The 27388-nt window shown below is 34.3% G+C and overlaps 1 protein-coding gene across 4 annotated transcripts; it reads right to left on the bottom strand.

Annotated features, from left to right (window-relative positions):
* Positions 1–22679: 22679 nt before the first annotated feature.
* Positions 22680–26892, bottom strand: LOC107920460 (probable E3 ubiquitin-protein ligase ZFP1). 4 transcript variants are annotated; one of them, XM_016850192.2, is made up of 7 exons: positions 26526–26805; positions 26321–26372; positions 24287–25118; positions 23746–24110; positions 23489–23587; positions 23231–23398; positions 22680–23076 (listed from the first exon to the last, which is right to left on the bottom strand). In XM_016850192.2, the coding sequence occupies exons 3-7, from the start codon at positions 25086–25088 to the stop codon at positions 22930–22932; spliced, it is 1581 nt and encodes a 526-aa protein (XP_016705681.1). In that variant the 5' UTR covers positions 25089–25118; positions 26321–26372; positions 26526–26805; the 3' UTR covers positions 22680–22929. The 4 variants fall into 4 exon arrangements, with proteins under 4 accessions (XP_016705681.1, XP_040965037.1, XP_040965038.1 ...); XM_041109103.1 differs by having other exon boundaries at positions 24287–25121; positions 26526–26694; XM_041109104.1 differs by lacking the exons at positions 26321–26372; positions 26526–26805 and adding an exon at positions 26849–26892.
* Positions 26893–27388: the final 496 nt, after the last annotated feature.

The following is a 27388-nucleotide window of genomic DNA, read 5'->3' as shown; positions in this document are numbered from 1 at the left end:
ACAAGAAAATTATCTTGCACAAAAGAAACAAACTCCCAGAGTTGAGAACTTTATTAATGGAAAACAATTGTGCATCTAATGAAAAATTAAGAGGCCTTTATATAGGCTTTCTAATTACATCCAAATAAAACTCTCAAATATAATGGAACTCTAAATAATCTAAATAAGAAGTAATTTTAAACTAAACTTTCTTGTTTGACTAAGAAACATAAAACTTCTAAATAACTTAATACTTAAATATATCCAAAATTTGAAATAAATAAATAATAAAATAATAAAACCTAATAATTATAATATTGGTCTCATATATAATAAAAATTAAGCCTAAAAGTCGAACCCAATATGATTTAAACTAGAATTAAAAGTTTGAAACTCGTAATTTTCGTAATAATCCCGTCCAGAAATTTTGCTCACACAGTCTTCACTAAAACAGTCATAAATTGAGCTCCCAAACTCGAAATCAAGTGATTCAAAGTGCATTGCGAATCTAAGAGATAGCTCTTCGAATTCTATGAGAAATATCAACCCAAAAAATACTTGGATCCCATCCAAAAAGCTGTCATAAGTTAGCTGATTTTTCAAACTTAAAAATTGACAGCTTCGGTGAATGGAATTTAATAAATTTCACCCCATCTGAGCATGTATCAGATATGTTTTAACCTCGACTGTCGGTATAAAGCAAACTATATCGTTCCATCTAGAGGAGCTCAACTATAAATAGAAACTTTCCCTTTCATTTGTAATCATCCCATAGAAACTTAGTTGTAATCTTTCATAGTAATTGAATACTATTGAGAGCATTTACTTAGACACTTGAAGTGCTTTTGCTTTCTTGTGGCTTTTTTTTCTTTCATTGCTCTTTTGTCTTTAAGTTGCTTCTGATTTATTTTCAGTGCTTTAGAGAATTTCTATCAAGAATTCTCGCATTGCGAGAGTTAGGCTGACTTAGGTGGATTTAAACCCAAGAAATCACCTAAGACCACATAGATTACGAGACTAAAGTTCTAGCCCCATGACACTTTGCTCAAGTAAAAGTAGAGAACTCAATTCCAAGATGATAAGAACAGTAGAGGCATAGTGGATAGAATTAGATTTAAGTTTCTTTGGATAAGGGGAAACTAAATCAAACAAGAACGAACCCTAACTTGGTGAAAAAAATAACTTGAAGCACACAAGAACACCAAGTAATAACAAGGACAAATTGGTAGCGGCTGTGGAAATTAAAAGATAGAACAAGAATGGATTAACCAAGACCGCAATGAATTTAAATGTGAAACAACACAAAATTGAAGCTTTTTGACGATTTTCTTGAACCGGAAGAAAACAAACAAGTAAATAGAAAGAATAAATCAAACCAAATAGAATAGAAAAAGAAAGAATAGAAAACTTCAAATGGTTTGAGAGACATTGATTTCTTGAAATTTAGAACTTGTTTCTTGAAAAGAAATACTTGAATCTTAAAACCTAAAATCAAACAAGAAGATGAAGCATTAGAAAATGTTTCTAATGGACATAATCAAGATAGAAAAAGATTGAAGGGAAGAAGACAAAAAGGAGATCCCTTATGAAATCTTTTGAAGAATAATCTTCAACAAACTTCACAAATGGTTCTAATTCACCCTCTAGAACCAAATCCTAGCAAATGGAAATGTGAAGAGCTTCCTGCAACTTCAAAAAGAAACGAAGAAGAAAATAACTTCTAAAATAAACAAGAGAGATATCTTGCAAAAAAGAAAACACAAAGAGTTGTATTGACAAATAGTTGTATTAAATCAAAAAAATGAATAGTGCCCCTAATGAATAATGAAGATGCCTTTATATAGGCTAGCTAATTATATCAAAATATAACTCCTTAGCATAATGAAACTCTAATTAATCTAAACAAATAGTAATTCTAGTGGAATTAAACTTTCTTATTGATTGAGAAAGTAATTAAAAATACTGAAAATATCCTAAAATTCGGAATAAATAAATAACAAAAAATAAGACTTCATAAATATAATATTGGACTCAAATATAATCAAAATTAAGCCTTAAATCAAACTCAATATGATTTAAACTCGAAATAAAGTCCGAAATTTGTAATTTCCCATAATAATGTTGTCTAGAAGTTATGCTCACACAATCTTTACTAAAATAACCATAACTTGAGCTCCCGGACACGAAATTGGGTGATTCAAAGCGCATTTCGAATATAAGAGATAGCTCTATCATCAGTTGAGCTCTCATACTCGAAATTGGGTGATTCAAAGTGCATTTCAAAACTAAGAGATAGACCTATCATCAGTCAAATGACATCTCCACCCATAAATGCCTATATCCCATCCAAAAATGCATTGTAAGTTAACTGACTTTTCAGATTTAGAAATTGGTAAATTTGGTGAACTTAATTTAATAAATCTCATCCATTCGTGCATATATCACAATAAGTAACTCATAAGCTTTGGTTGTGTTTAGCATTGTTTTTCAAAATTACTTTTAAAGTCAAACCAATAAGTCACAAGCAATACTAAACAAATAGCTTTTCAAACAAAATCAACTTTCCAAATCAAAGCAGAAAAGTTTAAAATTTTAGCATTTGGCTTTGAGTAAAAAAACTAAAAAGTTTAGCTTCTGAGTTTTTAAAAGACAGTTTGTGTGCGACATTATTAAATTTCCTCGTATTATTATTAACTATAAATTATAGATATGATTTATATTGTCGAAACCGTTTTTTTTAAACAAAAATTTAGTTGTCGACTTTAAAAATAAAACTGGAGTCGCCACCGATATTTTATTAAGGTGTGATCGGCCCACCTTAAAAATAATTTTGGTCTACGAATTTTGAAAAAACGAGTTCGGGAGTCAGTTACGCACGAGGAAGGGTTAGCACCCTCGTAACGCCCAAAATCGGTACCAAATTGATCATTTAATGTCTTTGTGTCAAAGGTTAAAAAGATTTTAAAATCAACTCAAATGATGAAATTTGAAAAAGGATAATCAATTGTTCAAGTCATATAAAGAAATCGAGTCCCAATACGTTAGGGTACAATTCCTCATGATTCCCGAACTTTGAATATCACTTTATTTTATGCGAAAATCTTCATTTTGAGAAAGTAACATGCCACACCCAATACGTTAGGACACGACAAGTTAAGTTCCCAAAATGATTTTTATACTCATGCATTTTGAATAAAGAATATCCTCGGTTATCTAGAATTAGCAAAGAAAATCGGAACCCAATACGTTAGGGCTCAATTTCCTCGAAAATTCCCAACCTTGAATATTGCTTTTATTCAAAAAAAAACTTTTAAATCAAGAAAATAATTTTGATGTATTGTCAAAACCAAAATGTATTTCCCAAAAGGTAAGTTAAAAGTTAGTGTATAATATGAGACAAAAACTTAAACTTAAAGCATATATGAATATATATTTACAAAATAAAAAAATAAAATGTATAAGTATATATACATAGGTAAATCTTGAAAATTCGCACACGTATATATTCAAATACATTTATATATGTGTAATATGTATAAAATAAGGGAATATAGAACAATCAAAAAATGTTTATGATAAGTTAAGAATGTAAAAAATATATATTATAGAGGACGAATGTATTTCTCTTTTAAAAATTAAAAAAATATGGGAAATGTGTGTATTTTATAATGTGCATGCATATTTACATATATATATATGTATATATATATACAAATTTGTAAAATAAAGAAAGTAATATAAAAAATAGGAATCACTACACCAGAATAGGCTTTTAGCGGCACTTTTTGCAGCGTTTGGAACAAAAGCGCCACAAAAAATAGAGCATTAGCGGCGATTTAGCCAAAGCGCCGCTAAAGGTAAAGCATCAGCGGCGTTTATACGGAAGCGCCGCTAAAAATAGGAATTAACGGCGTTTTATATAAAGCGCCACAAAAAACCTAAGACGAACGGCGTCGTTTTTTACGATTTTTTAAACATTTAGCGGCGTTTTTGTCTAAGCGCCGCTAATGCTCGGGTCTATAGCGGCGTTTTCGTATATAGCGGCGTTTTCATATAAGCGCCGCTAATGCTCCGAGTCTTTAGCGGCGCTTTCATCTAAGCGCCGCTAATGCTCCGAGTCTTTAGCGGCGTTTTCGTCTAAGCGCCGATAATGCTCTGTGTCTACAGCGGCGTTTTCGCCTATGCGCCGCTAATGCTCGGGTCTTTAGTGGCGTTTTTATATATGCGCCGCTAATTCTCCTGTATTCAGTGGCGTTTGTATCTAAGCGCCACGAATGTATTAACCTTTAGCGGCGTTTTTGCCGAAGCGCCGTTAATAGTAACAAAAATCTTATAAGTTGAAATAATTAATATTTTGTTCTATTTATTATATATATATAGTGGGACAATTTACATTTAAATTATAATTAACAAATAATATTGATTAATAAAAAAAGTTTTTATTAAAGAGAAGTCGTATATATGTAACAGCTAACTATTTATAACAGTTGATTTAAACTACTTTACGAGAGAAAATATATTAAATTATGAATAAAATAAAATATAGTAAAACTTAAATTGTTGTATTAATGTAAAGAGTAAATTAAAAATAGAATTAACTTTTTATAAGAGTAATAAATTAATTTTGGTAGTACGTATATATTGTTCGACTAATTTATATATATTAACAATAATTATTGACTATATTTAATTTAATTATGATTATATATATATTAAAGATTTAGGGAATTTTTTTTATGGACGGTATTTTAATGAGTACGGGGTATAGATTTAAGGTAATTGGGGATTTAAGGTTAATTTAGGGGTTAGAGGTTTTGGGGTTTAAGATTTAGGGTTAATTTCAACGGTCATGTGATAGGGTTTAATTAATTAGATTTGTTTTTTTTATCATTTTTTATGGTGATCAATATATATGTTCTTATATATTTGTAAAATAGATATTCAAGAATAAATTTAATATATTGAACATTATAATAGGTAGATCATGATCACTTTATGCATGTCGATTAATCGATAATTATCAATATGTCTACAATTTTGTGAAAACGTCACCGTTTGTTTGTGGAATTGAAAATTTTAAGGTTTAGGTGTTAGGGGGATTTAAGGTTTAAGGGTTATGCTTTAGGGGTTAGGGGATTTAGGGCTAAGGGGCTAGGGGGTTATGGATTTGGGCCGGGTTTAGGGTTTCAACGGTTATGTTAGAGTTAAGTTATTAGATTAATTTAGTTTTATCAAATATGTTCTTATATATATTTCTAAAATATATAATAAATAATAAATTTAATATATTGAAATTATGAGTATATAGTTTAAATTTATTTATTTATCAATAAAATTAAATATTATAAATTTCAAACTTTATACAAAAAAATAAATATTATAAATGTAATATTACAAATTATTAAAAGTTTTTATTACTATTAATTATTGTTTAATCAATTATAACTATTTTATATATGATTATTAAAGATTTAGGGATTATTTCTGATGGCCGTGCTATTTTAAAGATTAGGAGGTATATATGGATTTAAGGTTTGGGATATAGGGTTAGGGGTTTAAGTTTTACGAGTTACGAGCTAAGGGTTAGTGGTTTAGAATTTATGGTTTAGGGTTTCAGGGGTCGGATAAGGATTTTAATTAGGTTAGTTTAGATTAATTTCTTTAAATAATGTTTTAAAAAATCAAATTAAAGTACCAATTGATATCAATTATATTAATGTTTTTGTCATTTAAATATTATTTTAAATAGAATTAAGTTTAATAAGTTAAAAAATAGTTTGAAATATGCATTAAAGCTTTATTAAACGGCGCCATTTCAGATTATAACTTCAATTTGTAGTGGCGTTTTTTGGAAACGCCGGAAATATACAAGAAATAGTGGCGTTTTCCTAACAAACGCCGGAATGGTGTCTTAAAATTTTGGCAAAACGACGTCGTTTCTGTTCCACGTGTTTTTACTTATCATTTTCTGTAAGGCAGAACAAAAACAGAAACAGAATCAAAGAGGAGAAAACGAAAGCTATAATATCGAAAGAGAAAATACAAAGGAAAAAAGGGAGAGGAGAACTCATAAATCGGGTGAAACGAAGCAACAGTTGAGCCAATCTTGACAGGATACCATCAAAGTTGCAGAATTTGTGGTGAAAAAGGTAAGCTTTTTGTCTTTTAAATCACTGTATCTTGATTTAGGGTTTGGGTTAAATGTAATTTGGGAAACTGGGGTTTAAATAATAAATTCAATCACCAACCTTTGGCCTGTTTGTTTGGGAATTCGGGGAATTTCGGCGTTTTTGCGTGTCAAGGGTTTGGGAATTTGGGAATTTCCTTTAGTGTTCCCCCAAGTCAAATTTCCACGATTTCATTTCCCCAATTTCCCAACTTCTTTTCCCCCAATTTCCCCCAAGTTATTCTTCCCCAAAGTATTTTCCCCAATTTCCCAATTGCTCAATCCCTTTCTGATAGCCGAACAACATTATTTTCTGGTATCGATGGACTTCCCCTTTCCCGTATTTTTTTGTGCGTTTTGGGTTTGGATCAATGGCAATTCATTTTTGTAACATTGGCTTAGGGGAGAGCTCAATAGATTCACTTTCACTATCCCTTTACATGTTTTGGTTTTGGTTAGTCTTACTGACGTATTTGCCATCTATGATATTCGAGTTAAATGAGATGAGTGTTGGGTATGAATTCGAGTTAAATGAGATTAGTGTTAGGTATGAATATATGTATATTTTGAAATTTAAAATTTATGTCTGCATGTTTTGTCATAAAAAATTATATGCATATTGTATATTTTAAACTGCTGCTTTCTCTTTATATATGTTATTTCCCTTATTGTTGCTTGGCTCATCTCTGTATAGATGACCCTGTATAATGTTTTCTTAGTCAACTGCAGCAGAAAGTAGACTTTTTGATCAATTGATAAACTGCTGGAAATTCAATCGTGAAGCAATCCCAGGAACTTGCAGCCTCTACTTCCTTGCAGCCTTTACTTCCTTGTGAACTTTAAGAGGTATGTATATTTAATTTGCTAAATTTATTAGTTAAAGAAAATGTTCATCACTTTCTTACTTTAATTATTATGATTATTATTAACTTAATGAGTCCATGAATGAAATCCAAAACTGATGTAAACCAAATTTACTGTAGTTGAATTCATCACTTTGTTAGCTGGTAATTATTGAGTGGTGTAGACACCGAATTTTATTTAAGTCTACCAATTATTGAGTTTAATTTTTCAAATGAAAAGAAAATTCTAAATTCTGAATCAATGTTGATTTGGACAAATTAATTAGAGGACTTTGATTGAATTTGGATCCATTTTCACTATTTGGGTAATGTATGATCCTTTTATTTTTTATGCTAAATACATATATATTTTTTTGGCTTTGACCATTAATGTTAGATTTATATAATTCTGAAAATATATTTTACAATATTTGGTCCATATGACCTTGAGCCTGTTGATGGAGTCAAAGTCGCCAACCACCACTGCCAAGGACAACTCCCTCTCCCATCTTCACCAGCGCCAACTGCTCCAACCTCTACTCCAACCCCACCGTCACACTATTCACTAAATCAGAGTCCAGATCACTACTTCAGCTTGCACCTACCGTCAACCTCACACCCAAAACCCCAGTCAACCCGAACATCATCATAACCAAATCCACTACCAGCAACCTCAGTAAAAAAAAAACACACCAGATCGCAAGTAAAAAGGAGGAGGGAGAGCAAATACAACCCTTAATCGAAACTACCAAAGCCAGTATAAAAAATTAATAAGGATACAGCTCAACAATTTTCAACCAATTCTCTTATTGATGGCTTCGGTTTAATAAAAAATTGAAGAGTATAACTCAATTAGGATGATCAATTTTAAGAAATAATGTTATATCTTAAATTATCTTGAGTTATTTTTCTTTGTAAGTAGACTATATTGACATTTAATAATTATGAAGTTATTTTTTACTGTTGGATATTTACATTTCGTCTTCTTTGAAATCAATTTATGCTTTTATGTCTATTTGATTATCCATGAAAATTAATTATTTTAAGGTTTGTTACTGTTCCTCCCAATAATGTTTAATTTTTAATTTTACGTTTGGATTAAACTATATTCTTTTATTAGATTATCTAAAATGAGGAAAGATAAGGAAAAGAAGAGATTAACCATAACTTTCATTTGATTAAATGGTAGAAAGAAAAGGAGGTAATATATTGTATTCTATTTTGTATATAAGTTCAATTCAAAATTTCTCTTTAATTTTTTATTTTGATGGGTTGAGAATTTAAAACACACATTCAATTCGGTAAGAATGTGAGATGGTTGGAGTTAAAATGCCATTGACAGCTACCTAATAGAGAGACGGTCCACGTTTTTTATACAAACTCAATTCCCTATTTGCTACTAATTTCTTAGTCAAGTTGCATGCAGAATGCTTATTTACCTTATAAAATACTATTTGTGTAATATTTGTAACTAAAATTAATATTATATTTGTATCTAAAATTAATATTATATTATAAAATACTGTTCATCCAATCTTTTTTTTAAACAAAATTGTTTATCCAATGTTTATATTATAAAATCAATATTTGTCTCTTATTGTAAGGGACATAACTTAATTAATTAATATTATACATAACTTACATTAATATTATACATAGATGACATAACTTAATTAATTAATATTATACATAATTTACATTAATATTATACATAAATGACATAACTTAATTAATTAATATTATACATAACTTACATAAATTAATTAGTTAATATACATAAATTACATAACTTACATTAATATGATACATAAATGACATAACTTAGTTAATTAATATTATACATAACTTACAACTTACATAACTTACATATTTTTAATTATTCGTAAATTACATAACTTACTTAATTTTCATAATAAATAACTTACATAAATAACTTCTTACATAACTTATGTGACTTACATAACTTACATAGCATAATTTTCATAATACACAACTTACATAATTTGGGTAATAAATAACTTACATAATACATAACTTACATAGCTTAACTATACTTATTCCTAAATCCTAAACCCGTGCAATTTATTGTCAAGATTAGGCTTTAAGAAATAAGAAATGGACCGGTCTTGGATGAATTTGTCAAGGGTAAGCGACGGTTACCGAAATGGAGTACAAACTTTTCTAAATTTTGCATTTCAATATGCAAGCCAAAAGAACATGATTCTTTGCCCGTGTAAGAAGTGTGTCAACATAAACTGGCATTATCGTGAAGTTGTATACGAGCATCTAATTGTTGATGGGTTTGTTCGTGGTTATAAACAATGGTTTTTTCATGGAGAATGTCCGCCTAGTACTTCCTCTTCAAGGATGGATGTATCTTATGATAGTACTGCCTACCATCAGTCTGTTAGAGGGGATGACATGGAAGGGATGTTGCGGGAAGCATTTAATATTCACAGTCATGGTTTACAGTCGTTCCCACCCGACTTTGTGCCATCTGATGATTGTAATCTCGGTGAAAATGCTTTTACCGAACCCAGAAGAAACCAACATCATGAAGAGCCGAATGGAGAAGCGGCAAAGTTCTACGCGCTACTTAATGAGATGAACGAAGAACTATATGAGGGATCGAAATTTTCAAAAATGTCGTTCTGCATTCGTCTTTTCCAGTTAAAATGTTTGGGAGGGTGGACCGGGAACTCATTGACAATGCTGTTAGAGTTTTTGAGAGAAATGTTTCCGTTTGCAAAAATCCCCCAGTCATGCAAAGATATGAAGAAAATGATAAAAGACTTAGGTCTTGGGTACAACAAAATCCATAGTTGCCCGAAAGATTGCATGTTGTACTGGGGCGATCGGAGAAACCAACAGTGCTGTCATGTATGTGGCGAATCCCGTTGGATGAATAGAAACACAGAAGATGGGAACGACGATGAAAATGATGCACAGCCAAGAAAGAAGCCGGTCAAGATTTTGCGGTATTTTCTGCTGATACCAAGGTTTCAAAGGCTTTTCATGTCGTCGAAGACAGCGGAGTCAATGACGTGGCACCATGAAGGACGAACCGATGATGGACTATTAAGGCATCTGGTAGATTCTTTAGCTTGGAAATCATTTGACAATAAATTTCCAAGCTTTGCAAGCGATCCGAGGAGTGTCAGGCTTGGCCTAGCATCTGATGGATTTAATCCTTACAAGATCATGAGTACTGCATACAGTACATGGCCAGTGGTGCTTGTTCCTTACAATCTGCCTCCGTGGATTTGCATGAAGCAATCTTCCCTTATCTTATCTATGATTATCCCTGGAGAGAAAGGGCCCGGGAATGATATCGACATTTATTTACAGCCACTTATTGAAGAGTTAAAACAATTATGGGCTGGTGTCGAGACATACGATGTGCTGAGAAAGGAAAACTTTAATTTACGTGCAGCTTTGATGTGGACCATTAATGACTTCCCCGCTTACGCCAATTTATCCGGTTGGAGTACCAAGGGTCGTTATGCGTGCCCCTGTTGTGCTGCACAGACATGTTCGCAATGGTTATACAATGGGAAGAAGTTCTCTTCATGGGGCATCGTCGGTGGTTACCGGAAAATCATAGATTTAGATTTCAAAGTTCGGCATTTGATGGTACTGAAGAGTTCAGAGAAGCTCCTTCGCAGACAAGTGGATCTGAAATCTTGTTAATGTTGGAAGATATGAATTTTAGTTATGGGAAGATGAATCAACCGGCAAACACGCAAAGAAATAGAAGATCAAATGATGAAGCTGACGATAACTCCGATGAAGAGGACGATCCTAATGAGGTGGACTTGTGGAAAAAAAGAAGTATTTTTTTTTGAGTTACCTTATTGGGAGCACCACCTTTTACGACACAATCTTGATGTTATGCATATTGAGAAAAATGTCTGTGAGAACATTGTCTGTACAATTTTGAATGTAGACGGAAAATCAAAAGACAATCTTCAGAGTCGGCTTGATTTAGTTCAGATGGGAATTTGACCTGATCTTCATCCGAATCCACTTCCGAATGGTAAATATCGGTTGCCGCCTTTAATTTTCTCAATGTCGAAGACAGAGAAAGAAGTGTTCTGCATGGTGTTGAAGGATATAAAGGTTCCAGATGCGTATGCATCAAATATATCTCAATGTGTTAGTGTTAAAGATCGAAGACTATATTCGCTAAAGTCACATGACTATCACATCTTGATGCAAGATTTACTGCCAGTTGCTCTACAATGTTGTATTTCAAAGAAGGTGACGTCTTGTATAATTGAACTATCCAATATAATGAAAGCCATTTGTCGCTTTAAATCTATGCAACATGGAGAAAATCTTCCCACCTTCCTTCTTCATTATTATGGTTCACTTGATAATCCATCTCCCGCATGAAGCAATTCTTGGCGGACCTGTTTTCTATCGATGGATGTATCCCATAGAAAGGTGTTAATTACAATTTTGTAAATTTTCCTTCATTCACCCATGTGCCTTTAGTTACAACTTTTGACAATGTTGTATATTGTGTTTAGGTTCCTATCAAAATTAAAGTCTTATTGCCGCAACAAGCGTTATCTAGAAGGATCGATTGCTGAAGGCTACTTGGTAGAGGAATGTATGACCTTCTGTTCAAGATATTTGGAAGATGTTGAAACAAGGTTGAACAGACCAAATAGAAATGCTGGACTCACGGATCGTAACTTTGCCGACAATTATTTGTTCCAAAGTTTTGGAGAACCAATCGGTAAAGTTGAAATTGCAGAATTAGATGATTTATCGTGGGTACAAGCACATCGATATGTTCTGTTTCACCACGAATCAATGGAACCTTTACGCAAGTAAGTTCTAGAAATTTGATAAATATTTATCATTTCAAAAATTGTTTATAGTCTAACAAACTTAACATATTTGTAACATAGTGAGTACAAACAAATATTGAGATCTCGTTCGCGCTCTCAAAGAACACAACATCGAGATATCAATAAGTTGTTACAGAATCTTTTCATGAATGGTTAAGTCAAACGGTATGTAATTGGAGCTTTCACCTACAAATAATAATATTTGTTCAAAACATTTTTAATTACTCAGTTTACTTTCCATTCAATAGGTTTGGAGTGGGAAGAACGTCACCGACAAAGTTAAATGGCTTTCCCAAGGTCCAAATCGGGTGGTTAAAAGATATAGTTTATTCCTCATAAACGGATTCAGATTTCATACAAAATATCACGAGAGATTGAGGAGAACGCAAAATTGTGGAATAGTTGTTAATTCCTCAATTACAAGTTATGCTAGTGCTAGGGACAATAATCCTGTGGAGGGAAATGTGGAATATTTTGGACTTCTTACTGACATAATTGAGTTGGATTACTACGGCAAATGGAAAGTTGTCTTATTTCGAGGTGATTGGGCCGATGTTAATACTGCACGTGGAATCAAGCAAGATCAATTTAGTTTCACAATGGTAAACTTCGCTCGATTGATTCACACAGGACAACAATTGATTGATGAGCCGTATGTATTTCCTTCTCAAGTCAAACAAGTTTTTTACTCAAAAGATCCAACTGATGAGGGTTGGTACGTTGTACTCCGTAACATCCCTAGAGACTTGTTTGACATGGGCAGTGGAAGTAGAGATGACATTGATGACAGAACACAAACTTTACCATTTCCAGAACAGAACTTAAACGAAAACATCCCTAGTACTAGTACACAATTTCAATAGGTCCGCCAGGATACGGATGAAGATATTTACGAATTATAATGTAGTCAACTTTTACGATTATCTAATTATATTTACGAATGATGTTATTGTTGTAATTGTATACTAAGTTTTCAACTAATTTATTTGTATTACAGATAAAATGCCTAGAAGAAAAGTGCGATCGCACCGCATTGTTCAAGGTACTCCAAACTCGGCGGAAACAAACAGCACTGAATAACAGACTGCAATTGGATCTTCCAATGTTCCGGTTACACCTGAGGAACATATAGAAGTTCAAAGTAATTTAACATTTAATTTTCATGTGTGCTAACTTCTTGTTTATTTTTTTAAATTTCGTATATTACAATACTTTTATTTTTCAGATGAAACTGGTGAGACGCGGAGAGTTCGCGGACGTACAGTACTGAGCGATTTATACGACCTAGATCCAGTCGAGCGTTTCCAAGTATCCAGTAATAGCTTTGGTCAGCCTGTTGGATCAGAAGCCCACCTTTTAACAGGATACATGGGCATTCTAGCACGGAATGCAAATATGTTGCCAATTAACTTCGAGTCATGGCATAAAGTGCCCGAGAGTAACAAGATCCAAGCTATCGATAACATTAAGGTAACAAAACGTGTATGTCATTTATAATACTTGGGTTTAAGTTTCGTTTACATTTACTTTCTTAAGTTGTGTTTTTTGTAGGTGAGATTTACTCTAGAGGTCTCCGATGTTATGTAAAGAAGGCATTGGGAAAAAGATGGAGAGACCATAAGAGCACTTTAAAGAAAGAATATTTTAAAACAAAAACAACACTCGACGAGAGATTACAAAATGTCCCGCCGAGAATGCTGAGGTACCAATGGGAAGAGGTCGTTAGATTTTGGACTTCGAAGAAAGGAGAGGTATGTGTAACTTATAAAATTTTGTAATTATTTTGGTGTATAGTATTTCCTAATTAACGTACTAATAATTTCATAATGTAGGATCGTGAACAAGTTGGAAAACAGAGTAGGCAGCAATAAAAATTCACTCACACAGCTGGGTCGAAAAGTTTTGCGTGTGTAGCTCATGCAGAGGTATTTTGAAATGCTTTTAATATTGGCAGATATTTATTACTTTCTATCAATTAATATTTTTACTATTGTATTGTAGGAACTGTCGTCCGGTCAAAAAGTTGGACGACTTCAACTTTTTGACATTACACATAGGAAGAAAGATGGAAACCCTATGACTCCTGAAGCTGCAGAAATTATGGTACGTTTGCTTAATACAATTTCACTTGTTTTAATTATTTATATAGTGTTTACTTTCTAATGATTTATTTCATTTATTATAATGCAAATATTGTTAAGTTATGTTGCATTCTTATTTTTAATATATATTGCGTCCTATCTATGTGTGATTTATTTTTTAGGAAAAATTAAAGAATAAAAAGGCGGAGTACGACGCGATTGCATCCAGTGATAGTTCTGTTCACATTGACGACATTGATAACTGGATTATCACTGAAGTTTTGGGTCCTGAAAGGTATGGTCGGGTTCGATTCCAAGGATCTTTTGTTAACCCGTCCCAATATTTTGGATCTAGCTCGCAACAGCATATGCCTTCGGGGAGTCGAGCTGAAGCTGAAGTTCAGAGGTTAAGAGACCAGATTGCTCTGATGCAAGTGACAACAACGAAGCAAATTACACAACTTAAAGCGGAGGCAACATCGAGAGAAGCTGATGTTCAAAAAAGATATGAAGAACTCCAGCTACAACTTAAAGCAGATGCAGCAGCGAGAGAAGCTGAGGTTCAACAAAAGTATGAAGAACTCTAGCAGCAGCTTAGAGCAGATGCGGCAGCAAGAGAAGCAGAGGCGGCAGTGAGAGAAGAACAGGCTGCAGTAAGAGAAGCAGAGGCTAAAGCGAGAGAAGCAAAGGCTGCAGCGAGGGAAGCAGAGCAGCGTCAAAAGTTCGATGAACTCCAGCAGCAGCTCCAGAGTATGATGAAGATGTTTCAGCAGTCGCAACAGCCGCCGTCTTAGACTATCGTGTAAATATACTTCAATTTTGACTTTCAATTATTATTTTAACTTTTAACATTTTTGTAAGAATAATACGAATTTGTTTATATTTATTGATATTTATTATATTATTTGTTTAATCCATAGATTTGTTACTTTTGGCTGGTTTAGATATGATTTCTTTTGATTTGTTTTTAATAGGAGGGCAGAAAATATAAAAAAAATTTACAAATCTGCCAAATTTAGCGGCGTTTTTGGTAAAAGCGCCGCTATAGATTAGGGTCTTTAGCGGCGTTTTTGCGCGAAGCGCCGCTATATAGACAAAGGGTATTTAGCAGCGTTTTCTGGATAAGCGCCGCTATAGATCAGGGTCTATTGCGGCGTTTTCTGGATAAGCGCCGCTATAGATCAGGGTCTATTGCGGCGTTTTTGGTAAAAGCGCCGCTAAAGGCCATGATCTATAGCGGCGCTTATATAAAAAACGCCGCTAAAAACCCTGATCTATAGCGGCACTTATCCAGAAAACACCGCTAAAGACACCAATCTATAGCGGCGGTTATATTAAAAACGCCGCTATAGACCAACACCTTTAGCGGCATCTAAGCGCCGCTAAAAGTATTTGCGGCGCTAAAAAGCGCCGCTAAAGGCCTAAAAAAGCGCCGCTAAAAGCCTGTTTTGGTGTAGTGAATACACGTATATACATATTTACAGAAGCAAAAAAAGGCTTTTGAAATTAAAAATAAAAAATGTTTGTATGTACCCGAAAATAATAATTACAATATTAATAATAATAGTAAATAATAACAAACAAGTAATAATATAGTATAATAACAACAAATAAAAAATAATTAAATAGTGAAATAGTTTTAAAAAATGGATTAAATTGAAAATAAACGAATTTTTGAAGCTAAATTTAAAGATAAAAAATAAAAAAAAAAACCAAATTAAGATGCGCGCAACAGTTGGAGGATCGAAAGGGAAATTTACCCAATTTCCCAAACGTTGCGCAGCAACATAGACCAAATTAAAACAGTAATAAAACATACGACCAAATTTTAAAGAAATAAAAGACCGATTTAAACACCCCTCGTAAAACAGAGGACCAAATGAGAAATTGGCCCATTTAAAAAAGTGCGCGGATCCTGGGACCGGGTCGGGTCACCGCGCGGGTCATGGCCCCCCCATACGGCGTCGTTTTGCAAGTGTTATTTAAAAGGGAAAAAAACTTAAAAAAACATTTGCAGGGTCCCTTAAAAAAACATAGGAGGGCCGCCCCTTTTCCTCTGCTAGGGTTTCGGCCCTAGCCCCTTTTTGCGTCGCCATTCAAGCGATTAATCGGTTCGAAATCCGGCGCCGATCCCGATCCCGACTCAGGTAAGTTTTCTTTCTTTCTCCTTTTTTATTTTAAATGAAAAATAAATGGAAAAATAAAAAAGAACAGAAAAACTAAAAGCGATTCAGCTTCGAAAAACTTTTTTAGTATATTTTCTCTCTATATTTTCTTTACACTGACTTCTCCCCCCCTTATTACACAAAATCTGACTCCGTTTTATAGCCGACCTAAAGAAATAACAATAAAATCAATAAAAAATCCCTTGATTCTCTGTATTCTGTTGTTATTTTTTTTAGTCTCGTTACAGGTACTGTTGGAGGAAAATGCGCGCGACGTGCACGGAGTAACGTGCGCAACATGCGGAGGCGACAGACGTGACGTGCGGGGGCTGTTGCGGCGTGCGTGTGGGGGCTACTGCCGTGCGAGTTTGCTGCAGCGCCTAGGGTTTTTTTTGGTTTTAGGCTGATGGGGCTTGGGTCAAATGGGATATTTGGGTTTGTTTGTTGGTCTGGGCCCGGGCATATTTATTTGTTTGGGCCCGGGCATTATTGGGCTTGTACAGATTATATTATTATAGAATGATTTGTTGTACTTACTTCGGCAAGATTTATTGTTTTAGTACGTCAAACTTACTAAACTTCAATGAGCTTAGTTGTGTTACTTTGTTGTTCTTGTAGATACTCTGAAGGTTGGACAGTCAGATCGACACTCAAGTCACACTATCCACTCATTTTCGGTAGTTTTTGGAATGTTCATTTTGGATTATATGGCATGTAATAGTCTTGTATGCTATTACTTTTGTTTTGATATGTAAAGTGTTAAGATATGATCTTAAATGCAAATAGTCAATTTATATGGTATATATGTGAACGAGGTATGATATTTTAGTGCAAACTCATAGTAAGTATATTCGGAATGTTGTGATTGAGATGCTTATGTTTGACACATTGGTTGAATGTTTGATGGAGTGATTTCATTTTGTACATAGTTATATATACTTGTGGTACCAATGAAGGTACATTGGTTAAGCACTTAGGATGGTTGATTTAACATGCTTTGAGCTTGTTTAATGTCATTTTGAATAGGTCTTTTGGCTGGTAAATGGATTACTTATAGCCCAAGTAAGCTTAATTGGTAAACTTATTGTTTAAGGTTAATTTTGGGTCTACAAAGCATGAGACACGGGTGTGTGACTCAGACAGCCTGGCGACATGGTCGTGTTTCATCAGATGAGTTCTTTAGGGTGCAAGTCAGTGAGTTACACGACCCATCACACGGCCTGGTACACGGGCGTGTGGGGCGACTAAAAAAGTTACACGGGCTGGGACATGGCCATGTGTCTCTACTTCTATTGTTACACAATTTGAGACACGGACGTGTGTCTCAGCCGTGCGACCCCTATTTTACAAATTTTGCATATTTTTACTAAATTTCTAAATTGTTTCAAATTTGTTCCAATTTGATTCTAGGTTATTTTTAGGGCCTCGAAGGCTCGATTTAAGGACATTGTGCTTGAATATAAATGGTTTGTGATGTGATTATATTATTGATTGATAGAATGTTCAAATGTTTTTTATTGTTTTGTAATACTCTATAACCCTAATCCAACGATGGAGACGGGCTAAGGGTGTTACACCCCTCAACCTACCAAATTTCCTCCCTTACCTTACCTTGGCTGGCCATGCACCTAGACATGTCCAATTCACTTTTTATTTTATTTTCATTTTTCTCTCCTCCCCTTTCTTTGTCGTCTACCACCTTGCTCTTCCCCCCTTTTTCTCTCTTTTTTCTTCCATTTCACCATCTAAATCACCCTTTCTTCTCATTTATCCCTCACTCCACCACCACATAAGGCCGTCACACCTCCACCTCACCACCACCTCTCCATTACCACCGCCGCATTGTCGCCGTCAACCACCACCCGAAAATTTTTGATTTTTTTCTTTTCTCCTCTTTTCAAAATTCGTTTATGTAATCCTTCAATTATGATTTTTGTTCATTAAAGGGTTACTTCCCATCCTATTTTCTAACTTTTTTTTACATCATATTATTTTTTGATAGTGTCGGATCCTCCTCTCTAATCATCATATCATGGGAAATCGTTTAGCCCTCTTTCTTCTATTACTACGTAAGTATAGTCAATGTTTTCTCCTTGATTCACTCTTGTATATTTTATACATACATACTCGACTAAGACAACACTAACCATTTTAATTTATGGGTTTCATTGAAGTGCTAATAAAAAAATCTTGGTTTCGTAACCCCAATTGTACAAATGTGCGATTAAGTCGAAGGATTTCAAGCTCGAGAACCGAACTCTTTCGTTAGAAGTTGGAGTCGGGATCATTACGAACGGATTTGCAAATGTGTGGGGATTTTTTTTATAACAATGGTTGATATCATATTTAATCAAGATAATATTATTATGAGAAATAATTAATTACTATTTAAATAATCATCTAAAAATTGATATTGGGTGAATACGTTAAGTGTTCGTATGGATTGGTAAAATCCGTTAAAGAAGGATTTCAAGTAAGGATTCTGAAACTTCAGATCTGTGATGAAATATGCGATTGTGTGATTTCTGTTAAAAATGTTGATGTGCGATTTCCTTACACTCATGATATGTGATATATGGCGATTTGAATACAAATGTACAATAAACGTGATATTGAATTATTGATGTTCTGATTCGCATGTTAAACATGTTAATATTCTGATATTTTGATTCGTGTGTTAAGCATGCTATTAATCTGATTTTGGCTCGCATGTTAAGCATGTTATTAATCTGATTTTGACTCGCATGTTAAGCATGCCATTATTTTTAATTTTGATTCGCATGTTAAGCATGTCATTATGTTAAATCAAAAATAAATCTGATTCACATGTAAAGCATGCTTAATGTAAAATTTGTTCTGTATGCCATATCACATGCATGGGGTTGGGATAATGTGTATGGATGAAGTATCTAGCAGTTTAACTGCATATTAATATGAGTAAGCCATCGTTGTCGGGCAACCCAGGGTGGAGGGTTATCATTGTCGAGCAACCCGGGGTGGTGAATTATCGTTGTCGGGCAACCCGGGATAATTTAATTGGCAGTATACCTGTAATATTCTGTATCTAGTAGTATATTTGCATTATCTGATGGCTCGACCACAATATTTTGTTTCGGACAGCTCGACTGCACTATTTGGTGGCTTGTCCACAATATTGGTGTGTTATTGGATGGAGGAGTTCTGGGAAACTTATTATGATGTGTAGCGAAGATGGGTATAATCTGTTTTTCTGAAAGATCTGCATTGATTTCTGAAAAAGTGTTGCATTGACATCGTCATTATGCATTTTGATAAATGTGAAATTTTGACTAAATATCTATATGTATATGATTTGTTTAATCTGATGCTTTATGTGTTAATTTATGATATTATGATTTGTAACCCACACTGGGATTTTAAAGCTCACCATTTTTTAATTTTGATTTCTTAGATAATAATCGAGGTTAGGACGGGCTCGGCTTACGAAGGACCTCTCAGTCATTTTTAGAAAAATATATTATTTTGGTACTCAATATTTTCGGGATGTGTTTTTATTACTATGGATTTTTACTTTGGATTATTTTGGTTTTGGATTTTTCTGCATGGTTTAAGTTTTAAAATTATCATTTAAAAGATTGTGAAATTGACAATTTACGATGGATTTTCATAACTAAGTCAAACAAGACCCAATAAGGGTGTTTTCAGAATTCAATACTTTGTTTTTGAAACTCAACACTATATGCTCACAAAATTGATATTTTACAAGATATATATTAAATCTACGTTTTAAAAATGACGAGTTTTAGATATGCAAATTATCTGTTGTAATGTTTTAATTGAAGTACGACATTTTCTGAAAAATATCAAAACTTGAGTTTTCTAAAGATAAATAATTTCAAACAAAATTTGGTTTTCTCAAACAAGTTACAAGGACATTTTTAGCAACGGTGATTTTTAAGAGAAAATAGCTAAATGATTTTTTGGGCCATCAATATGGCCAATGTGATATTCGAGATTCGGCCATAACGTCTAAGTCGGGTTTAGGGGGTTACACCATCCGTGGGTTCCCATTGGCACCATTATTGTTGCTATACTCAACATGTCATTCTTCATCTCCCCCACCATTGTCCTTTACCTTGGATTTAGGAGACTCGAACTTGTCTTTCCTCAAAACAAGCTCGATTAAGGACTCTATCACGATCATGGCTTTTGACAGTTCTTGGACCCCTCGGCGTTCCAATTCCTATTTAACCCACGGCTTCAACACATCCATGAAATAGAAGAATGTCTCTTTCTTACTCAAATATGTGATTTGGAGCAGTAATTTTCTAAACTCCTTCACATACTCCCAAATTGTGCCTTCTCGCGAGAATTGGTGCAACTTAGCTCGAGCCTCCTCCTCGGCATATTGGGTGTAAAACTGCTTCTTGAAATCATCTTTTTGGAACTCCTCCCAAGTCTCAATTACAACCTGACCACGCCTTTCATCAGTGGACTTTCACCTCCACCATAGAAGAGCGAAATCAGTAAAATATCTAACAGTAATATTTACCTTCGCATCATCATCCTCGATGCTCACGACATGAAAGTATTGCCCCATCTCCCACAAGAAGTTTTTCACTTTCCTTACAGACCTTGCCCCCTTAAACTTCTCCAGTTTTGGGACATCTATCTTGCGGTTTAGTGTTGCACCCAACACCCATTTACCCACAACTGCTCAGCACACAACGAGCTATCCCTCGAGCTCTTCAACTCTTGTGCTTAAAGCCCTCGCCGTGGCCTTAGTTTCCTCCTTCAAAGCCATCACTGTGGCCTCGAGAGCATTGTCCCTTACTGTCAGCTTATCCGCAATGGAATTGAGCACCCATCACATCACTTCCACATTGGAATTGAGAGACTCCAACACATATTCCCTAAGCTGCTCTTTCATCAAGTCCAACTCATCGGTGCGTCCCTCAACTATCTCTAGTGTCTCCCTCATATCTTCTATGGATTCCTCAAGATTGACCACTCAACTTTCCAAAATCGACAACATATCTCTCGATTGGCTAACTTTCCTTGCACTCTCATGGTTCTCCATCTACTCCTTTTAACATATTGATTGATGCCTTCGAGCCGTAGTTCGAATACCAACTGTCACGGGGCTAAAACTTTAGGCTTGCAATCCTTGCAACCTTAAGTGGTTTCTTGAGTTCAAATCCGCTTAAGTCAGCCTAACTCTAACAAAGTGAGAATTCTCCATAAAAATTCTTTAAAACACCAAAAATAAAACGGAAGCAACTTAAAGACAAAAGAGCAACAAAAGAACAAAAAAGTCACAAAAAAGCAAAAACACACCAAGTGTTTGAGTAAATGCCCTCAATAGGATTTCATTACTATAAAATATTACAAGTGAGTTTCTATAGGATGAATACAAATGAGGGGGAAGATTTCTATTTATAGTTGAGCTCCCTCAGATCCAATAGTACAGTTTGTTGTACATTGACAATCGAGATTAAGTCTTTCTACAATTAAGATTCTTAAAGAGTTTGTACAATTCTTTAAGACTACAAAATCAAATATTATAAAATTATCAATCTTCTAATATTAGTTTCCATATTTACCATGGAAACCCTAATTTTCTTTTAAGTGCTTCACTGGACCACTAAGGCTTCAAGTAGATGGGCTTCTCCACATGTTTTACGAATCAAGTCAATTCAAGTAGGCCCAATTAGCCCCATTTAATTGATTGACCTCTATGGGACGCTCTTTGTACATTAATCATAGGCTTTGATCCGCAACCCATGACAAAAGAGTTAGTCAGTCAATTCAGTTGATTTTTTACACTTAACCAATTATCCTCCTACTATAATCAAACCTATTGATTTTGAAAAATAATGCTAAACACACTCTAAGTTCAAAAGTTATTTCTAGGGTTTGAGTTTTGGTTTTACCTAAACAAATTGTTAGGTCAATCGCTTCAATGCTTTCTAATACATAACTAACCATCCTTTTACTATAACCAAACCAATCGACTTTCATGTTTTGATCTAATCAAACGAACTTAACATTTTTTTTAGGTTTATTTCATGTCCATTTTATGATCCATGTTTGGGGTTCATGACTATCCCTCCCAACAATGTTGTCTCCAAGGTATGTATAGATATTATATATTATAAACATATTTAAACCACATCTATATGAAACCTTAACCAATTTAACTAAAACCAACTTATGCTCTCCCCAATTTTATCATTTTTGGTGGTTTTAACACCATGGGATGGATGCACCAGGAGTAATGGTTTTAACACCATGGGATGGATGCACCAGGAGTAAAGGGGCTTTGCCTTTGGGTTTGTTGGTGGTTATGTTCCACAAGAGACGTTACTGAGACGCCCATCTAATGTGAATCATGGGGTTATGTGGGAGTCTTTGCTTAGTGATAAGCAAAATGTATGGCTTCCTCTCTTGGTTGATCATTATACATTTGAGCACCAGATTAATGGTAGACAGCACTGAAATGGCTTAGCCTAATCATGCCAATCCTTCCTTATAAATGTTCTTCAACAAGAATATAAACATCAGAGAGATGCAAAACATATTATAGGGAAAGAAAATAAGAAAAGAAGTTCTGAAAAAGCACATTATAGCTGAAGTTAACATTACAGCTTGAAACTGCATAATGAGAGTCTGTACAATTGTTTGATAATTACAAAGCCAACAAATAATGGATGGACTGTCCGTTAGATATCTGCAAGTTCATGTACAAAATACTTGACAAAATATCAATCTAGAAACATCTAGGTGAGTTTTCCCAGATTGATTCTACCAAGATCAACCATTTTATGTAATTTATTACTCTTTTCTCACCTCCATATTTTATACATTCTTTGACTCTGTGGCTATCGCCTCAGATTTGCAGATGGGGCATACATTCTTAACAACCAGCCACTTCTTCAAGCAACCTGCATGATACTCGTGTCCACAATCAAGAGTTCCGATTTTCTCTTGGTTCTTATAATCCTCCTGCAAAATTCCAAGAGAAATAGCAAATACAATCCGTCAGGAATGGACATGTTGTATGATGGCGTGTGCTTCAAACTTGAACAACGGAGATGTGCAGTTCAAGCTCATTGATAAAGAATAATACTAGTTCTAAGCATTGTTCAGTGTCCGTTACCTGGCAAATAATGCAAGAATCAGGTTCCTGGTCAATAGGTGCTGCCTCTTCCAGATTAATAGTTGTAGCAAATGTTGAATAACTTCTTGTTTTCAATTTACTTGTAATGGTTTCCTCAGACAATCCAGTGTTCACGTTTCCAATACGCTCACCCAGAGCAAGCAGTTCCTGTGGTCATTTAGAGAATTTTACAATGAATGGTCACCTAAAGTAAAGTTGAACCATGCAAGACAACAACGTATATGATCTTCAACTAACCTCGTAAGACATGTCCTCTATATCCAAGCGCATATCTCTGTGATGATCAATAAAGTTCCCTACTTCATAAAATTCAGGGAGCTCCAGTACAGCAATTCCCTGCACCAAATCAATTAAAAGATATCACCATATTAAACTGAAAATTACCCCCAAAAAGAAAAGATCAGTTATATATGAATACCTTTTTCCTAGTTTCAGAAAAGAAAATGAAGTAATAAACATAGATAAGATTGCAGAAATGAAGAACAGGTACTAACATCAGGCGGAAGAACTCTTAGGTGAGGAAGATTGCGGTGTCTTGCAGTTGTCTCAGGTACGATACCACTCTCTCGGCGGGAATGATATATCCTAAAGCCACTAGGAGGAACTGGTCCCAGATGCCTACGACCCATCTCCCAACCATCATGCGAAAGATTCATGGAGCTTTGTGAGGCGTAACTTGCTGGAAAGCGATGAGGAACTGCTGCTACTTGTGGATGAATATTAATGCTGTGACCTCTTACTCCTTCAATAGGTGGTGCAGGGTGATGAAAATTATGGTTCCGAAGTTCAAGGGGAGAAGCATGTGAAAAGTTTGTGGAACTTCTAAGACTAGTCTCCATAGGTGCACCAACATTGCTACCTGCTCAAACATAAGACAGTGAAGAGTCCACAGAAATCAGTTTCAAGGAGAAAACATTGTACTACATCACCTCATTTACATGGAAGCTGCTTTCAGAAAAAAGAAATATAACTTATGGAAAATTGAAATTCCTAAAACAAGCTTGGGAGGAAAGAATAGAGGAATGGAGAAACTACCATGCATATATGGAACCCCAGGAACCTGAGTCCAGGCTGAGGCACCTCCATCTGTTATTGTTGGCTGAAAGGGCTGACCCATGTAATTTCCTTGAAAAACATGGTTAGCACTATGCATCAAAACAGGTTCCACTGGAGTTGCGCCTAATCTGTTCCTCACACTTCTTTGAGGTCCTGCTTCTCTAATTGTTGGAGGGCCATTCCCCCTATACTGAGGAATGTTGAAGGATGCACCATCCATTGTCCCAACTCCATCGGGATGTCTAGAACTTAATGGTGTAACTGAGGAACTAGAGCTTGATGAGGCATTAAAATGCTGAAAATTTCCTGGGACTCCTTCAGAATTCTTTCTCTTATACGAGCCCCTAACATTATCCATGAAGTGGCAATTCCTTGCATATTCATTTGCAGAAACTCCTAGGAGGTTGAAGTTGCTTGAAGATGGCATCTGGTCTGCCGGTCCATGATTTACAGGAGCACTTGACGAAGGGTTAGCCACATAGGGGATGTAATAGTTGGATGCACTTCCAATACCAAGATCAAGATTTGGGGAATGATTATGATGCTGAACACCTGGGTACTGGGGTAACCCATAGAACATACCACTGTCATAATGCTCTGGTAAGGGATGAGTATCAAGACTAGTAGCATTCCCTGGAGCCGCGACTCCCATCTGGATATCAGGTGGTGGGTAATTAGGCCTGCCACCCATAAAGATGCAGGGCTCAGGATGTAGATATCCTTGGCCTTGCTGGTCCATTTCTATCATCTGATTAGGGCATAGCATATTTCTTTGGCCCATGGTGTTCCAATAACTTGTTACAGTTTGTCACTGCTTCAAAGTAAAAAGAAAAAGAAAAAAAAACTTATTAGTACAAGCCATACCATAATCCACATTTAATATAGCATAGAGAATAAAAAGCTAACTGGCCACCATGCATCTATCCATTTATAAGAACCAAAAATAAAACATACAAATATAACTTGAAAATAACAGCAAATCTATAAAGTTTGAATTATCAGAAAAGACACAACGAAATGAAACTTTAGCACATACTCCACCTCAATGCAAAAAAGGGAACAAGTATCCCCTTCATCCAACTTAAGAGCAGAAATACAAGACATGCAAGGTATTACTTGCTAATCAAACCTTCTCATCTATTTATTTGGAATTTATAATATGCACTTATTTCAGTAGAAATACAAAGCATTTCCTTCTACAAATGGAAGAGAAGCAAACATGCAAAGAATATTAACAAATCCACTTTTTTAAATTGCAGCACTTGTAACCCAAGAAACGGTTAGCATAGCATTCAGGACAAAGGCACGGATCCTTGAGAATATACTAATCATTGTAGTCTCTTTGCATTGTCCGCTAATTTAACCTCAGACTAAGAATGCCAAAAAGAAGAAAGAACTTATTCTCCAATACTCAGATGTCCTATAAAACAAAAGTTTCTTTAAACATATATTCCAATTCTTAGAAGTTCAAAATGCAATATTTCCATACATGCTATCATACATTTCTTCCTTCACATCATCAACCAAACAAAATAAAAATCATCACCATGATCTAACCCTAAATTCATACCCCCACCCCCCAAAAAGTAAATCTTTACTATCAGAAAACAGGCATTCAAAATAAAAACCCATCATCAAAAGCATCCAATCAAAAAAATGACCCATGCCAAACTCTAGAATGGAGAAATTTACTGTATTTAAGAAAATACAATTATTTATTGATCTTTCAAAAAAAAAACACAAAGGCAAAAATATTTCAACTTTTTTTATCATAATCTTTCCAATCCTAAAGAGCATCCAACAAGTTCTCCCACCAACTCCTCCTTTGATTAGAACATTGAATAAACGCCCAAAAACGGAAGTTTCTGGAATATAAAAAATCTTAGTTTCAAACAAATTAGTCAAATTGTTAAAAGCCCGCTATCTATCAAAAGAATTGAAAATATAAATTTGTTAGCAGCATGCAAATTCAAATTTAAGAGACACCAAGTCAGTCTTCTTTCTTCGCCGTACCTTATAATTATAAGAACACAGCCCAGAAGAACAGCTTAAGTTAATGGTAATCCTAAGGAAAAAGTCAAAAGTGAAAAAAATTAAAAATTGTTAAGTTTTTTCTGCATTAATCAAAATTCAGACAATGTAGAACCCTAGCTATTCAAAAATTAAGCGTACAATTTGAAAAAAAGCTAAAAAAAATGAAAAGAAAAGAAAGGCTAACCGATTAGAAGCGAAATTAAGGAAAGAATAGAATGAGAGATTGAGAGATCTGAAGAAAATAATAATAATTAGAAGAGAAATGAAAGAGAAAACATCAAAAGATAGAGAAAATTGAGAGAAAGAGCGAGATAGAGACAAGACAACCGGCTTCCCTTTTCTAATTTTAATTTTAGATAAATTATTGTTATTAGGGTTATTTAAATTAAAAATGAGAAATAAATATAAGAAAAAGTAACGTTTGTGACTTCAAAAACATTTTCATTAATAGTGATTATTTAATGAGAAATAACTATAAAAAGGGTCAAACTGTATTTATAAAATTACATTTTTGTGATGAAGATGTGATCAAATAGCAACGCATATTCTTCAAGTTCCCATGAAAAAGCTTTCATATTTAAGGACATATTTGCATGTGGGTCCTCTAATTCTTATCCCATGTGATCTACATATTATGGTTTAATATCTCATTATCATTTTAGTATGTAGTACATGGTAAAATGTGATTTCAACAATATTATTAAGGGTAAACCATATGTCCCATTAGATTTATTCCACATGACTTTTTATAAATAAGAATATTACATTTAACCGTTTATATATATCACACATTATATCCTAATTGATTATATTTGATGTTAAATGTGCGGTGCATGTGAGATCAAAATAAATCTTCTCTCTTCAAATTGGGGTTTAGAATTGTTAACTAGGAAGAATAAATATAAATTTAAAGGTTGTTGTTCTATTACCATCAATAAAGCTAACTATTCTTATGTTTGAAAGTACAAGAGATGCTTCGAAGTAATATAAGTTGGTCATCAGACAATGGAAGAAGTGTGACGATTTGGCTAGATCTTTAGCTGCTTA

Source organism: Gossypium hirsutum, chromosome D13, assembly GCF_007990345.1.
Source record: "Gossypium hirsutum isolate 1008001.06 chromosome D13, Gossypium_hirsutum_v2.1, whole genome shotgun sequence".
NCBI lineage: Eukaryota > Viridiplantae > Streptophyta > Magnoliopsida > Malvales > Malvaceae > Gossypium > Gossypium hirsutum.
This window is presented reverse-complemented; position numbering and strand designations above follow the sequence as displayed.